Here is a 16,999-nt window from a genome sequence, read left to right on the forward strand (position 1 = left end):
AACTTTTCGTTAAAGAAAAGTTGTTATCGACAACTTTTCGTTATAGAAAAGCTGTTATCGACAACTTTTCGTTATAGAAAAGTTGTTATCGACAAATTTTCGATATAGAAAATTTGTTATTGACAACTTTTCGTTATAGAAAACTTGTTATAGACAACTTTTTGTTATAGAAAAGTTGTTATCGACAACTTTTTGTTATAGAAAAGTTGTTATCGACAACTTTTCTTCATAAAAGAGTAGTTATCGACAACTTTTCGTTATAGAAAAGTTGTTATCGACAACTTTTCGTTATAGAAAAGTTGTTATCGACAACTTTTCGTTATAGAAAAGTTATTATCGAAAACTTTTCGTTATAGAAAAGTTTTTATCGACAACTTCTCGTTATAGAAAAGTTGTTATCGACAAATTTTCGTTATAGAAAGGTTGTTATAGACAACTTTTCGTTATAGAAAAGTTATTATCGACAACTTTTCGTTATAGAAAAGTTGTTATCGACAACTTTTCGTTATAGAACAGTTGTTATCGCCAACATTTCGTTATAGAAAAGTTTGTTATCGATATCTCTTCGTTATAGAACAGTTGTTATCGGTAGCTTTTAGTTATAGAAATATTGTCATTGAACTTGTTATCGATAACTTTTCTTCAAAAAAAAAGTTATTATCGAATGGTTTTCTCCATAAAAAGCATTTATCGAAAACTTTTTACCGTATTTAATTGTTATCGAAAACTTTCCTTATCGGAAAGGTGTTATCGAAAAATTTTTGTTATTGAAAATTTGTAATCGACAGCTTTTCTTCATAGAAAAATTGTTATCGCAACTTTTTTCTTAATAAAAACTGTTATCGACAACTTTTCTTCATAGAAAAATTGTAATCGGCAACTTTTCATGTTAAAAAATTAGTTAACGATGATTTTCGTCCTAAAAATATGTTATGGTCAAGATTTCATTATAGAAAATTAATTAAAAATGTTTTTTTTAGATCTTCGGATGTCTGGAGCTATGGTGTCTTATTATGGGAACTCATAACTGGTGAAACACCCTATAAAGGTTTCGATTCATTGTCTGTGGCCTATGGTGTTGCTGTTAATACCTTAACATTGCCTATACCAAAAACATGTCCCGAAGCCTGGGGAAAACTCATGAAAAGTATGTCCTATCATTTTATTTTTTTAATGGCTTCTCTTTAAATTACATAATTGTTCTTGTTATTCTCTTTTAGGCTGTTGGGAGGGAGATCCTCATAATCGCCCAGGTTTTAAGGATATTCTCATGAAATTAGAGGACATTGCTCGCTCTGGTTTTACTTCTACGCCCCAGGAATCATTCCATACCATGCAAGATGGTTGGAAAAAAGAAATTGCTGAAGTTCTGCATGAATTGCGTTTGAAAGAAAAGGTAGGATTTGATTTCGTATTCGGAAAACATGTGTGGTTTCAAAAAATTCTTCTCGTTATTGATATGTTATAGTAAAAACCCTAGTTTTTTCTAAACAAAAGTAGTTTTGTGTGTCGATTTCATTATTCATTTATATATTTTATCTTATGCTTTCCTTTTCTACTCCTCCTATTTCCTCGCTGCTAACCAAACACCTTAAAAACAAACATTTTATTGGGACAAAATTCTTAATGTATATAAAAATTTGTAAAAAAAAAAACATATTCGCCTCGCCAATACCATATTTCGTCAAATATTATAGCGATTTCAAAATATTGAAGAGGTAAGATTTGTAAACCATTCATCCATAATGTGTGTTGTGTTTCTTTGTTTTTGTTGTGTGTTGTTATGTTTTATATTTAACTTTGTGTGGAAAATACTTCTTTATTAAATTTTTATGGTTATGTTATATTTAGATTCTTTAATTATTTTGTGGTTATACTGTATTTGTAATTTTGTTTGAGATCACATAAAGAATTTGCTTAATATTTAATTTTTTAAATATAAATCAACCACTTAATTGTATTTTTATATGAAAATAATGAATAACCACAAACAACACGTTGATTCTATCAAAGTTATGAATTCAGTTGATACCACAACCGTAAACTCAAAATAGATATACCAAAGTTTTCAGTTTTAAATAGCTTTGCTTTTTTTGTACAATATTTGTGTTCCATGTTATTTCTTCTTACCCTCATTCTAAATGAATGTGTTCTAAACCTTTCCGTATTCTTTTTTTAACATCATTTCCAGGAATTGCGCAATAAAGAGGAACAACTTCGTCTCATACAAATGCAACAACACGAACAGGCCAATAATTTAAAAATGTTCGAACAACAATTACGTGCCCGTGAGCTGGAACTAATGGGACGTGAATTGATAATCCTACAGACAATACCGAAACCAAATAAACGACGAAACAAACTTAAATTTAAACAGAGAAAAGACGCCGACAAAGTACAAATCTCATTACCGACCGGATTTCAGCATAAAATAACAACGATCCGAGATCAAAGTTGTGGTGTACCAACACCACCGGGTTCACCGGCAATATCGGGTTTACGAATAGTGGCACGTAAGTACAAAATCCGAATATATTTACATATATTGAATAAAATTCTTCTAAAGACAGATCTAAGCTGTTACGGGGAATATTTTAGAAATATTCTGAGGGATTAGGGAATCTCTTGATATAGTTCGTTCGGTTTTTTTAACTTTTTTCAAGGACCAATAGTTGTTTTTTATGTTGCCTAAATTAGCTACAGATTACATATAAAATAGCAAAGTTTTTTGGTGGAAAATACTTTATCCCTGTGGTCCAAATAAGCTATAATGTTTTCAGTGTTATTCTAATGAGACCAAAAGGTTATCAATTATTTATTTTTTAAGTTCCATTTTTATTAGTTTGATATTTATTTTATATTGCTATTTGAGGGTAAATTTGTTTTTTTTTTTTTTTTTTAATAATTTGTTGTGCTATTTTTGTAGTGTTGAATATTTTAATTAAATTTTATTTTTTATAATTTTGATTTTCTTTTTTATGTTGTTTGTTTTTCTTCCCATCATCTTTACCCCCACCTATTTTCCCCCAACCCTGCAGTGAGTCCTGATGGTTTTAAAGGTAAAACATGGGGTCCATCCACTGTTCATCAACGTGAACGAAGTCATTTAAGTACCACTCTGCAGGCAACAGAATGGCAGGCAGCAAATGTCAATAGTCACTCTTCGTCGATAAGTAAGAGTGCACCAAATCTTGATAAGAAAACCCAGCGACAACGTGAAATGGCAGCAGCAGCTGCTGCATTGGCGGCAGCATCTTCAACGCCATCATCTCCAACTAATAATCTAAATGGTTTCCATATTAATGCTAATACAACAATAGCAACAACGCAAGGTATATTACTAGCTAATAGCGTTGTTTCATCACCCACAAACTGTTGTTCTTCTTCTTGTTCTACTACTTTAGCATCATCCACGGCCATGGTTTCTAGCCCCTCATCTTGCATATCTACTAGCAACAACAGTACTAGCATTCATCCAGCTTTTATGACATTAAACAATAATAATAACAACAACAAAAATAATAATAATAGCAGTCATAATATTAATTTGCATTCTAATAACATAACAACAACAGCAACACTATCACCAACAGCAACAATGCCGGCAATCGGTGGACCATTACCGCCATATCACTTGAATAATCACAAAATTGGTTCTTCGGGGTCTTTGTCGCATTCAAGTTCTAGTACCATTACTTCGGCCACTTCCTATATGAGAGATAAGTCGCGTAGTAGCGGGAAGAAGCCGAACAAGAAGCATGTCTTAACCAAGTCACATGATGGAGGCTTAGATTCTTTGACGACATCAGCAATGGCTAGCAAGCCTCCCATACCATTGAGTTTTCCATTGCCATTAAATGATTTTGATTCAGATTTGGAGACACCAACACCTACGGTGGTGGGTTGTTTTAAGTTTAGACGCAATCCATCACAGCTTCCCTTGGACAAGAGTCCCAATAATGACATGAAGCAGTCAGCAAGTTTGGGCAACAGTCCAGCTATTGGCAGAAAGAAACTATCTTTGGATAGTAGACTCTCACCATTGGCCAGAAGACAGCAATTGTCTTATATTTCCCCTGATATTTCTCCTTTGGTGGGTGAAAATCCTCTGCTAAAGTCTTGTTCCCAGCAAGGTTCATCTCTGCTGCTCAATCACAATCCCGATAACCCCACATATGATAGGTTGTTCTATCGTTCTGTACAAAAATCTTTGGATGAAATATTTTCCAATAACAACCCAGCAGCAGGTCATGCAACCTCCTCCACCAATAGTAGTTTCCATAGTGCCAGTTATTGGCAAAAACCCGAACCCATAAGTTCTAAATCCAGTGTTAACTTAACCATGTATTCCTCAACCTCACAGTTGGCTGAAGATTTTAGCGAAAACGAAGATGAGGAGAAAGATCCCGAGTCGCCATATTATAGATTTCAAAGAAATGGCTCGGGTTCACAATTCCCTCGACATTGTTTTTTCCGCAAACCCTCCAATGCCTATGAAAGAGCTGTTGTGGCCCAGGTATATCGTAAAGCTGCAGAACAACAACAACAACACCCCAACTCCTCCAATTCATTTGGTTCATATCAATCGCCCGAACGAGAGGAACGTTTTAATTCCATGAATTCCATAGAATCTTCTTCAAGGGATAATTCCATGAATTCCCAGCAAACATCAAGGAAATCTTCCATGGTAACATTTCATCTGAACAATGGCCTTGCTAATAATCAAAATTCTCAAAATAGTTCTCAATTAAGTTCCTTTGATGAAGGTAGTTGTGGTGGTGGTGGTGGTGGAGATTTAAATTCTTCTTCCAATAGTCACTCCTTTAGTTTTGCCACCACTTATTCTTCTTCGGAACCAGAAAACCAATCACTGCATGTCAACAATGATCAATTCTCCACCTTGTTTATCAATGATAATTCCATATTTGCCACACGTAAACTGCAGGATGTACAACCCGATCCAGAGGTAATTAAAATGAAAGAACAATTGCTGATCGAACAAGCTAAACAGCAACAACAACAGGCTTTAAAGCGTGCCAAAGAGAAATTGAAGAAATCCAAAGTGAAACAAACCACCACCACATTAGCTTCCTCCCAATACATTACCGATAGCGATGGTGGCTCCCAACAACATTCCTCTAGTTCGGCTAAATTTAAATCCCTTATAAATTTCTTTAATTTCGGTTCTTTGGGTCATTCCAAAAAGAAGTATAAAAAATCCAAAAGTTCTTATAAATTATTTGAAAATTCGGCACAAGAGAGAGATTCAATGAGATTTCCCACAACGCCACAGAGGACAAAATCATGTGATCAATTGGAAATGGTATAGGAGGCAAAAGGAAGGAGGAGGAGGATTCAGGAAATGAGACAAGGGAAAGAAGCACCTGCCTTGGAAATAATAAAAATATTGACTTTTTTGTCAACATTCGCCTTGGCAAGACAGAACCTACCTATGAAAAAGAATTTTCAAAATCTTGGTAATAGAATAAAGGCTTCATGGTGTAGTAGTAGAAGACTTGAAAGAAAAATTTTGAAATTTTTTTTTATTTTCCCCTACTTTTGGAAATCATTTCCAAAAACAAATAAATTGTAATTTTTCATCTACACTTTATGTAGATAGAGTAAGTCCACACACACGTAATCCGTTAGGTAATGGTCTAGTTTTTTAAAGCCATAGTTTCCTTTTTATATATAAACATTTTTTTATATATAATTAATAGCCATTAAATTTTTATCTATAATTTTGTACCTTTAAAAAAGTTAGGTATTCGTTTTAAGACAGTGAACCATTAAAGCCGTTATATAAGCCATTTTTTACAAAAAAAAAAAAATTCTATCTCTACAGACCATATTTTTTGTATAACAAAAAAAGAAACACAGAACCATATATAGAAACCATACGTGCCTTTTATTTTGAATGATTCATATTCAAAATATTAAATTTTGCATTTAGTTTTTTAAGTTAAAACGATATTTATTTTTAGTAACAAATTTGTTTTGTACGATATGTATGTATGTTTTGCATTTGTAACATTTATTTGTAGGTATTTGAAAATTTATTCTAATTTTTTAAATTTAATTATTTTTATTTTTAATTTTATTTTTGTAAAGTTTTAAATGTATTTAAATTTGAAGAATTTGTATTCAGAGAAAAAAAAAACTGAGGTTATGGAAAGATGTCCTGACTCTTTTTCAACTAAATGCTAATAACAAGAACAACACTGTCACCAACAGCAACAATACCGGCAATCGGTGGACCTTATCTCTTGATTAATCACAAAAATGCTGCTTCGCGGTCTTTGTCGCATTCAAGTTCTTGTACCATTACTTCTGCCACTCACCGGAGATGACTTTTGCTATACAAAAGTTCACCGGAGATGACTTTTCCTGTACAAAGGTTCACCGGAGATGACTTTTCCTATACAAAAGTTCACCGGAGATGACTTTTCCTACACAAAAGTTCACCGGAGATGACTTCTGCTATACAAAAGTTCACCTGAGATGACTTTTCCTGTACAAAGGTTCACCGGATATGACTTTTCCTATACAAAAGTTCACCGGAGATGACTTTTCCTACACAAAAGTTCACCGGAGATGACTTTTCCTATACAAAAGTTCACCGGAGATGAATTTTCCTATACAAAAGTTTACCGGAGATGACTTTTCCTATACAAAAGTTCACCGGAGATGACTTTTCCTACACAAAAGTTCACCGGGGATGATTTTTCCTATACAAAAGTTCACCGCAGATGAATTTTCCTATACAAAAGTTCACCGGAGATGACTTTTCCTACACAAAAGTTCACCGGCGATGACTTTTCCTATACAAAAGTTCACCGGAGATGACTTTTCCTATACAAAAGTTCACGGGAGATGACTTTTCCTATACAAAAGTTCACCGGAGATGAATTTTCCTATACAAAAGTTCACCGGAGATGACTTTTCCTATACAAAAGTTCACCGGAGATGACTTTTCCTATACAAAAGTTCACCGGAGATGACTTTTCCCATATAAAATTTCACCGGAGATGATTTTTCCTATACAAAAGTTCACCGAAGATGAATTTTCCTATACAAAAGTTCACCGGAGATGACTTTTCCTGCACAAAAGTTCACCGGCGATGACTTTTCCTACACAAAAGTTCACCGGAGATGACTTTTCCTATACAAAAGTTCACCGGAGATGACTTTTCCTATACAAAAGTTCACCGGAGATGACTTTTGCTATACAAAAGTTCACCGGAGATGACTTTTCCTGTACAAAGGTTCACCGGAGATGACTTTTCCTGTACAAAGGTTCACCGGAGATGACTTTTCCTATACAAAAGTTCACCGGAGATGATTTTTCCTAAATAAAAGTTCACCGGAGATGACTTTTCCTATACAAAAGTTCACCGGAGATGACTTTTTCTATACAAAAGTTCACCGGAGATGACTTTTCCTATACAAAAATACACCGGAGATGACTTTTCCTATACAAAAGTTCACCGGAGATGACTTTTCCTAAGCAAAAGTTCCCCGGAGATGACTTTTCCTACACAAAAGTTCACCGGAGATGACTTTTCCTACACAAAAGTTCACCGGAGATGACTTTTCCTATACAAAAGTTCACCGGAGATGACTTTTCCTATACAAAAGTTCGCGTAGTAGCGAAGCAGGTCCTGACCAATTCACATTATAGAGGCTTAGAGTCTTTGAGTTTAAAGTCGTAAAATTGACCACAGGTCCTCAAAATGATTTGAACATCTTCACCAGTGGCAACTTCACCTCCAAACAAGTCAAAAATATAAATATTACAAAATATCACCTTTGAAAACATTCATTTGCTTTTTAGAGGGCAAAGTCGATTCTCAGCGTTTATGATCTGGGGGCCTATTCTGTAACTTTTTAACAACTTTACTCATTGTTTATTTTACAACAATTTCATTTGTTTGTTTATTGTTGTTACAAAAAAAACAAAAGAAATTTAAACAATATCGATAGTTCTTAAAAGTTACAGAATAGGCCTACTGGATTCATTTAATTCGTTCCGGGACGGAGAAAAAACCAACACCATAGTGGTCTTGGTGAATAGTGGGTGTATTTCAGGTGTTGGTCTGGACTCTTCCATGTGGTAAACTCATGTTTAACCGGCCTACTTACCATATTTAACTGTGCGAGGAATATGCGAATATCCGCCACTTAATCTACAAGCCCCTATGTTCACCACATGGACTGCGAAGATAAGCGCAGCACTTCTTGGATAAGTATGGCAGACTTCCGAAACGTCAGTTGCTTTGAAGTCATGCATGAATTCATTTCAAATTCTTAAAATTTAAATACATTTTTATTAAAAAAAAATATTTTCTTAATTGTTTTGTTAATTTCTCGATCTACTTTTTTAAGTTATTATTTTTTTATAATTTTTCTAAATTGAATTGTATACTTTGGTTATATACAAAATTTTATAATTTTTATTTATTGCATTTTTAATGTGAGAAAAATGTTAAAGAAACAAAAACTGTATTATTTTGTTTATTATTTTAAAATCCCCATGGCAATTATGAATTTTTAAATTCACAAAAAAAATATTTTTTTTTTTGCTATTTGTTTTTAATTTTTTTCTGCTTAAAAATACTGTGATTAAAAAACTGTTTCAATTTTTTGTATTATTTAAATATCCCCAAATGTTGTGTACTTTGTTTTTCTTTTTTTTATATTTATTTTTCAGAGAACCACAACAGAAAGAGAAAAAAATGTTTATAAACTTTGAGTGCTTTTGATGTTCTTTATTTTTGGTAGTTTTTATTTTTTAATTTTTTTTTATATAAAGTAAAAACTAAAAATTTTATTTTTAAGTTTTATTTATTAAGAACAAAGGAAAAAAACAACAACTTTATAGTTTGTAAAGTTAATTTAGTTTTTGTAAAAAAAAAATATTCCATAAACAACAACGATAACGAAAAACAGCAACAAAACCTACGAAAATTTATTTGTTACAAAAAAAAATACACAAAAACCCACTAAAAAACAAAACAAAAAATAAAAAAAAAACTTAAAAAATAACAAAACAAACAAAAAATCCGAAAATGGTTTTATTTTATTTCTTAACAAATATATATCGAAATATTATACACCATACTTGGTAAAGGCCAAAAAAAAACTACAAATGAAAAATTATAAATATTTAATTTTAAATTAAATAAAAAATAAAATTTTAATCTTCTTTTACACGCCTTCCTTCCCCTACGATTTGTTTTATTTCTGGAAATCCAACCAATAGGTTACAGTTCCAAAGATGATTGGTGCTCACCCATCCACACCTTGCCAGGTGGTGGTCCAAATCTTCCCATAATGTCTCCAAATCCATATTTATTAAGTCGTTTCACTTCCAATATACCCATGCCTACCCTGTATGCCGGTGATGCCATACGCAAACCCAAATTATCGGTCATAGAGGTATTGCTGTATAATATGGCCGCTTTATTGGCTGGAGTAGCAGCAGGATATGATGTACGCATGTCAAATGTATCACCATTTCATCCGACACTGCTAAGTGATGTACCCGCGCTGAAAGCTGCACCCATTGAAATGGAACCGAAGGTGGCCACATCGGATGATCGTCGGTTTGCTGCCAACACTTATCATGGTACTGGAAATCGCAATAGGTAAGTGAAAAAGGATAGAAATTAATAAATATGTATATAATAAAATTTTTATTTTTTCGTAGAGAAAGATAGAAATAAGGGATTTGAAATTATTTAAGAAAGTGAGGTTATTCGAAAATGCGTCACACGATTTATTGTGAAAAATATCAAAAATCAAATTCAATTTAATTCTAAAATTTTTTTAAGGTTATTTTTAAGTATTTTAGTAATGTGCCAATTTCACCACAAATACTTGATTTTAGAGGCTTGCTACCAAAAGAAAATATTTCTACATAAAACTTTACCAAAGGTCAGCGAAGACAAGAAATCTGTAAAAAAAAAGAAAATTGCAATCATTATTTGGATATAAATAATTTACAGCATTTTTGGGGTTATGTTTTCAATTTTAGTTTTAATTTGTTGCAACATTTGTCATAATTCTTCATTTTAGAGGAAAAATGTCAAAGAGAAGAAGATCCAACATTAAATTTCACTATGGGTCACCAAACACAAAAAATCCCTAGATTCCGTATATACCAATAAAATACAGATAGCAATATTGGTCGTATATATTCCTTTGGTCAATGTTTGGACTATTTTCGAATTAAGTCAATATCTTCCCGAATACTTCATTTTAGTAGTTTGGTGTCAATGGCAAAAAGATTCTACATCAAATTTCACCACAAGTCCCGAAACAAAATAAATCTGTAGATAAGCATAAAAAGCACTAAGGATAAAAATATCGAACGCGACAAATTTGTAGGTTTATTTTTGGGCAATTTTCGATTTTGGCCAATATCACCCCTAATCCTTAATTTTAGGGGAATGGTGCCAATGGAAAAATTGTTCTACGACAAATATTACTATAGGTCGCCGAACACAATAAATCGCTATACATAATATATATCACGGAAAATACCACTTACCATATTGGATATAAAATAAAGAAGAGATTCATTACAATTTTAGGGTTATGTTTTCGTTTTTACCAAAATCTAACATAATTATTCGTTTTATCGAAAATGTGTCAAAGAGAAATTTATTCTTCACAAAATTTTACTATAGGCCACCAAACACAAAAAGTCTCTAGATTCGGTATATACCAATAAAATACTGGTAGCAATACTGGGCGTATATATTCCTTTGGCCAATGTTAGGACTATTTTCGATTTAAGTCAATATCTTCCGGAAAACTTTATTTTAGGAGTTTGGTGTCAATGGCAAAAAGATTCTACATCAAATTTCATCACAAGTCTCCAAACAAAACAAATCTGTAGATATAATATTAAGCATAAAAATATCGAATGTGACAAATTTGTAGGATTATTTTTGAACAATTTCCGAATTGGGTCAATATCACCCCTAATCCTTCATTTTTGGCAAATGGTACCAATGGAAAAATTGTTCTACGACAAATGTTACTATAGGTCACCGAACGTAAGAAATCACTATACATAACATATATCACAGAAAATACCACTTACCATATTGGATATAAAATAAAGGAGAGATTTATAACAATTTTAGGGTTATGTTTTCGTTTTTGCCAAAATCTAACATTATTCTTGGTTTTATCGAAAATGTGTCAAAGAAAAATTTATTCTTCACAAAATTTTACTATAGGCCACCAAACACAAAAAGTCTCTAGATTCGTTATATACTAATAAAATACAGGTAGCAATACTGGGCGTATATATTCCTTTGGTCAATGTTTGGACTATTTTCGATATAAGTCAATATCTTGCCGGATACTTCATTTTAGGAGTTTGGTGTCAATGGCAAAAAGATTCTACATCAAATTTCACCACAAGTCTCCAAACAAAACAAATCTGTAGATATAAAATTAAACATGAAAATATCGAATGCTAGTTGCTTCGAGAAATTTGTAGGATTATTTTTGAACAATTTTCGATTTGGGCCAATATCACCCCTAATCCTTCATTTTTGGCAAATGGTATCAATGGAAAAATTGTTCTACGACAAATTTTACTATAGGTCGCCGAACACAAGAAATCACTATACATAACATATATCACGGAAAATACCACATACAATATGGATATAAAATAAAGAACAGATTTATAGCAATTTTAGGGTTATGTTTTCGTTTTTGCCAAAATCTAACATAATTCTTCGTTTTATCGAAAATGTGTCAAAGAGAAATTTATTCTTCACAAAATTTTACTATAGGCCACCAAACACAAAAAGTCTCCAGATTCGGTATATACCAATAAAATACAGGTAACAATACTGGGCGTATATATTCCTTTGGCCAATGTTTGGACTATTTTCGATTTAAGTCAATATCTTGCCGGATACTTCATTTTAGCAGTTTGGTGTCAATGGCAAAAAGATTCTACATCAAATTTCACCACAAGTCTCCAAACAAAACAAATCTGTAGATATAATATTAAGCATAAAAATATCGTATGCGACAAATTTGTAGGGTTATTTTTGGGCAATTTTCGATTTGGGCCAATATCACCCCTAATCCTTAATTTTAGGGGAATGGTGCCAATGGAAAATCTGTTCTACCACAATTTTTACTATATGTCACTGAACTCAAGAAATCACTATACATAACATATATCACGGAAAATACCACTTACCATATTGGATATAAAATAAAGAAGAGATTTATAACAATTTTAGGGTTATGTTTTCATTTTTGCCAAAACCTAACATAATTCTTCGTTTTATTGAAAATGTGTCAAAGAGAAATTTATTATTCACAAAATTTTACTATAGGCCACCAAACACAAAAAGTCCCTAGATTCAGTATATACCAATAAAATACAGGTAGCAATACTGGGCGTATATATTCCTTTGGCCAATGTTTAGACTATTTTCGATTTAAGTCAATATCTTCCCGGATACTTCATTTTAGGAGTTTGGTGTCAATGGCAAAAAGATTATACATCAAATTTCACCACAAGTCTCCAAACAAAACAAATCTGTAGATATAATATTAAGCGTAAAAATATCGAATGCGACAAATTTGTATGGTTATTTTTGGGGAATTTTAGATTTGGGCCAATATCACCCCTAATCCTTAATTTTAGGGGAATGGTGCCAATGGAAAATCTGGTCTACGACAAATTTTACTATAGGTCAGCGAACACAAGAAATCTCTATACATAACATTTATCACGGAAAATACCACCTACAATATGGATATAAAATAAAGGAGTGATTTATAGCAATTTTAGGGTTATGTTTTCGTTTTTGCCAAAATCTAACATAATTCTTCGTTTTATCGAAAATGTGTCAAAGAGAAATTTATTCTTCACAAAATTTTACTATAGGCCACCAAACACAAAAAGTCTCTAGATTCGGTATATACCAATAAAATACAGGTAGCAATACAGGGCGTATATATTCCTTTGGCCAATGTTTGGACTATTTTCGATTTAAGTCAATATCATGCCGAATACTTCAGTGTAGGAGTTTGGTGTCAATGGCAAAAAGATTCTACATCAAATTTCACCACAAGTTTCCAAACAAAACAAATCTGTAGATATAATATTAAGCATAAAAATATCGAATGCGACAAATTTGTTTGTAGGGTTATTTTTGGGCAATTTTAGATTTGGCCAATATCACCCCTAATCCTTAATTTTAGGAGAATGGTGCCAATGGAAAAACTGTTCTACACCAATTTTTACTATAGGTCGCCGAACACAAGAAATCGCTATACATTACATATATCAAGGAAAATACCACTTACAATATGGATATAAAACAAAGGAGAGATTTATAGCAATTTTAGGGTTATGTTTTAATTTGTTGCAAAATCTGTCATAATTCTTCATTTTAGAGGAAAAATGTCAAAGAGAAAAAGATTCAACATTAAATTTCACTATGGGTCACCAAACACAAAAAATCCCTAGATTCGGTATATACCAATAAAATACAGGTAGCAATAGGTCAATGTGGTCCATTTTCGAATTAAGCCAATATCTTCCCGAATACTTCATTTTAGGAGTTAGTTGTCAATGGGAAATAGATTCTACATCAAATTTCACCACAAGTCCCGAAAGATAACAAATCTGTAGATAAGCATAACAAGCATTAAGGATAAAAATATCGAATGTGTCAAATTTGTAGGATTACTTTTGAACAATTTTCGATTTGGGCCAATATCACTCCTAAGCCTTCATTTTAGGCAAATGGTACCAATGGAAAAATTGTTCTACGACAAATTTTACTATAGGTCAGCCAACACTAGAAATCTCTATACAAAACATGTACCACGAAAATTCCACTTACAATATGGATATAAAATAAAGAACAGATTTATAACAATTTTAGGGTTATGTTTTCGTTTTTGCCAAAATCTACCATAATTCTTCATTTTACATCCTTGATATTAAGGAGTAGAATATTCTGCATTAAATTTCAATATCAGTCTCTGAATGCACTGGGTCCGCAGATATAATATATGGCACTTGAAATTGTGCAGCAAATTCCATTAGATATTTCTCTTTATATGCACCAATTGATACAGAAAATCGCATTATAAAGATTTATATATAGTACGTTTTGTGAAGAGTGTTTTTTCCACTAACACCCTACCCCTACAAAGCATTTTTTCTGATGAAAACTGCACCAAACGACAAAAGATCAAAACTAACCTCAAAAAAGAAATTTTATTTTGTTCGCTAATTTTAGCCTATTTGGGGAGTAATGGCGTAAAATTTTACGTAGAATATTATTGGAGGCGCGGTATATACCCTACTTTTTGGTGGGGGTACAAACAATTTCTGCAACAGATACCGAAGGCCTTCCTTCAATGATCCCCGTACTGAACTCTGTAGCTAAAGCCTAAGAATCACAAGGAATTTTTGAATCCCTCTACACTTCTCTGACAGAAATAAAACTTAAAAAATTATTATTCCAATAGTTTTAGTAGAATTTTACGCAAAATATAAAACAAAATTTAAAATGGTTTTGAACACATCCTTCTTTTATAATTCCGAAGTAATATTTAGTTTTCTAACTTTCACCATATAAATAATCCTCCTTATCTTCGACAATTTGATTCTTTCCTTTCTGTCTCTTGAATTAATTTATTTTCCTTTTTCCTACCAGAACGGCCATTAGTTCCCTAACCTATGAACCTACAGATGTTCCCGGCTCACCAAGGCGAGCTGGGCCCGGTCCCATTGCAACTCTTACCGATTCACCGCTGGCTCAGCAGAAACACAAACAACAACCGTACAACATTACCGACTCCCCTACGCCTTATCAAAAATACAACACAAATTTGGCATTAGGAGCTAGTGCAGCAACACTACAACAGCAGCAACAACAACAACACCACCATCCCTTACATCATGGCAAAAGTGTTACCCAACCACCAACACCACAACATTATAATATACGGAAAATGCCCTCAACAATATCGACAACAACCACAAGTGGCTTGGGTTCCAATTTCACCAATAACACATCGGGTATATTGTCTTCCTCGCTGGGTAGTCATACTCAACCACCAACCCCATCGCCACGTCGAAAAATCAGTACCTCTTCGTTTACTGAAAATCTTGAATATTCTGAACAGGAAGATAATTTACCAATGGAAAAGGTGGTATATCGAGATTTTCGTTTGGGTGGTCAAGTGGGTATGCCGGGGATGCCAGTGATGGGTGGTGCCACGGGAACGAATATGCCCATGTCCAATCAGTCTATGTTTACTCACAAAGACTTTCTGAGAAATGGTCCCAGTTTTTCCAATGATGGTGGTGCCTATGGGGCAGGGGCCCATCGAGCCGGTTATTTAGGTAAGAAGCTAATAAAATTCATAATTTCTTGTTAGCTGCTATTTTTAAAATACATTTTCACTTTCTTTTAGGTTCCAACTACTTCCCTTATCGCCCTGAACATCAGCTAACCTATGAGCGAGATTGTAAATCCTATCCTGACTATTCTTATGACTATAATCATCGTTTACCCAACTATTATGATTACAATTATGAGCCTCAACCTCCACCACCTCCAGCACCGCAACAACATCATGCCTCTCCGCCAGTTGTAAGAACACCACCTCCAAGGGTACCTCAAATGGGTGTTACAGCAGCAGGTCACCGTCGCACTCCCTCAACAATATCCAATAATTCCAATTACAATCAAGGTTATACCATAGACTATGATGAATCGACAGCCTTTGATTATAACAATATGGCCCTCCCCTATGCTGAATATGGCCCCTACCGAGATCCAGCCATGCCTACGGGATCTGTGCCGCCTCCCACAAAACAGGAGCTTTACAAAAGTTCACCCAAACCCTCGAACCGTTTTATGGCCAATCAACGCAATGATCTTACGTCACTGAATCGCATGCGAGACTATGAAAATCTTCCCTACAACAGTAGCAGTCCTCTACACAAACCATTATATCAATATAGGGATAGTGGCGGAGGTGGTGTTAGTTCGCTACATCACACTCCTCAGCGCCATATTTACACAAGATCCAGATCTACTCCCATGTCACCAATTAACATGAAAACCTCACCACCCTCACCAGCACCAACGGCACCAAAATCGAAACCCCATGCCCATGAATCGGCACCACGACTCATACCCGAACGACCTGATAGTTTACCTTTCGATGCAAATAATTTGGCCTTTGTTACGTCGAGTACAACGGGTACAAAATTACGTTCCTCTTTGAAAAAGTACAATAACTACAAGACACCTAATGGTGCACCATTGAATGGTTCGGGTGGTATACCCTGCAATACGAATACGTCAACAAATGCCAGTGGTAATGGTGGTACAGCCGGTAGTACACCCACAAATCCCACACCTCCCGATTCGCTGACCAGTGATGATAGTTCATATTTAAGTGCCAAAGAAGGTTCCATATCTTCACATAGTCGTGTGCGATTTAGCCCAGATGCCTATGCTGATGCTAGTCCTGGTGGTGGTGGAGGAGGTGGCGTTACAACAAATTCAAGTAATAAGTCACTGGCTCTTTATTCGAGAAGGCTGTCGCGCCGCAACACCGCAGATATTTCAGGCTCATCAACATCTCCCTCATCCTAGCAGGGATTTGTAAACCTAAGGGTACAAATGGCCCGTAGTCCCGGGGCCCGTTCTAGTACATGGTCATTAAATAACTATGGTCAGCCGGGTTTAATATCTCCCTCAGCATCAACCGGAGGAGCGGGAAATGGCCAACAATTACCCTATCGTTGGTATTCGGGTGCAAGGCGTTCACGTTCGGCCCAATATGAATATCAAATGTGAGTTAGTTTTTTCTGGTCTTATGTTCATTTTACTTTTTATCAGGTTTCATAAATGACTTAAAATGTATCAATCACAAAACTCTCACCAAAGTGGAACGGCCAGAATGAGGGAGCGAATGAGTG

General features: G+C 34.0%; 1 protein-coding gene across 1 annotated transcript in view; it reads left to right on the plus strand.

The window, feature by feature from the left end:
* Window positions 1-16,799, plus strand: part of slpr (mitogen-activated protein kinase kinase kinase slipper) — a 37,463-nt gene extending 20,664 nt beyond the window's left edge. Inside the window, exons 5-11 of the mRNA XM_073972905.1 lie at window positions 981-1,147; window positions 1,221-1,396; window positions 2,192-2,513; window positions 3,039-5,323; window positions 9,208-9,647; window positions 14,718-15,409; window positions 15,481-16,799. Of these exons, the coding sequence (XP_073829006.1) occupies window positions 981-1,147; window positions 1,221-1,396; window positions 2,192-2,513; window positions 3,039-5,323; window positions 9,208-9,647; window positions 14,718-15,409; window positions 15,481-16,673 (5,275 nt within the window). The 3' untranslated portion in view covers window positions 16,674-16,799. The remainder of the gene's footprint in view (window positions 1-980; window positions 1,148-1,220; window positions 1,397-2,191; window positions 2,514-3,038; window positions 5,324-9,207; window positions 9,648-14,717; window positions 15,410-15,480) is intronic.
* Window positions 16,800-16,999: the final 200 nt, after the last annotated feature.

This window comes from Musca autumnalis, unplaced genomic scaffold (genome assembly GCF_047663935.1).
Source record: "Musca autumnalis isolate F117 unplaced genomic scaffold, ASM4766393v1 scaffold_3, whole genome shotgun sequence".
Taxonomy (NCBI): Eukaryota; Metazoa; Arthropoda; class Insecta; order Diptera; family Muscidae; genus Musca; species Musca autumnalis.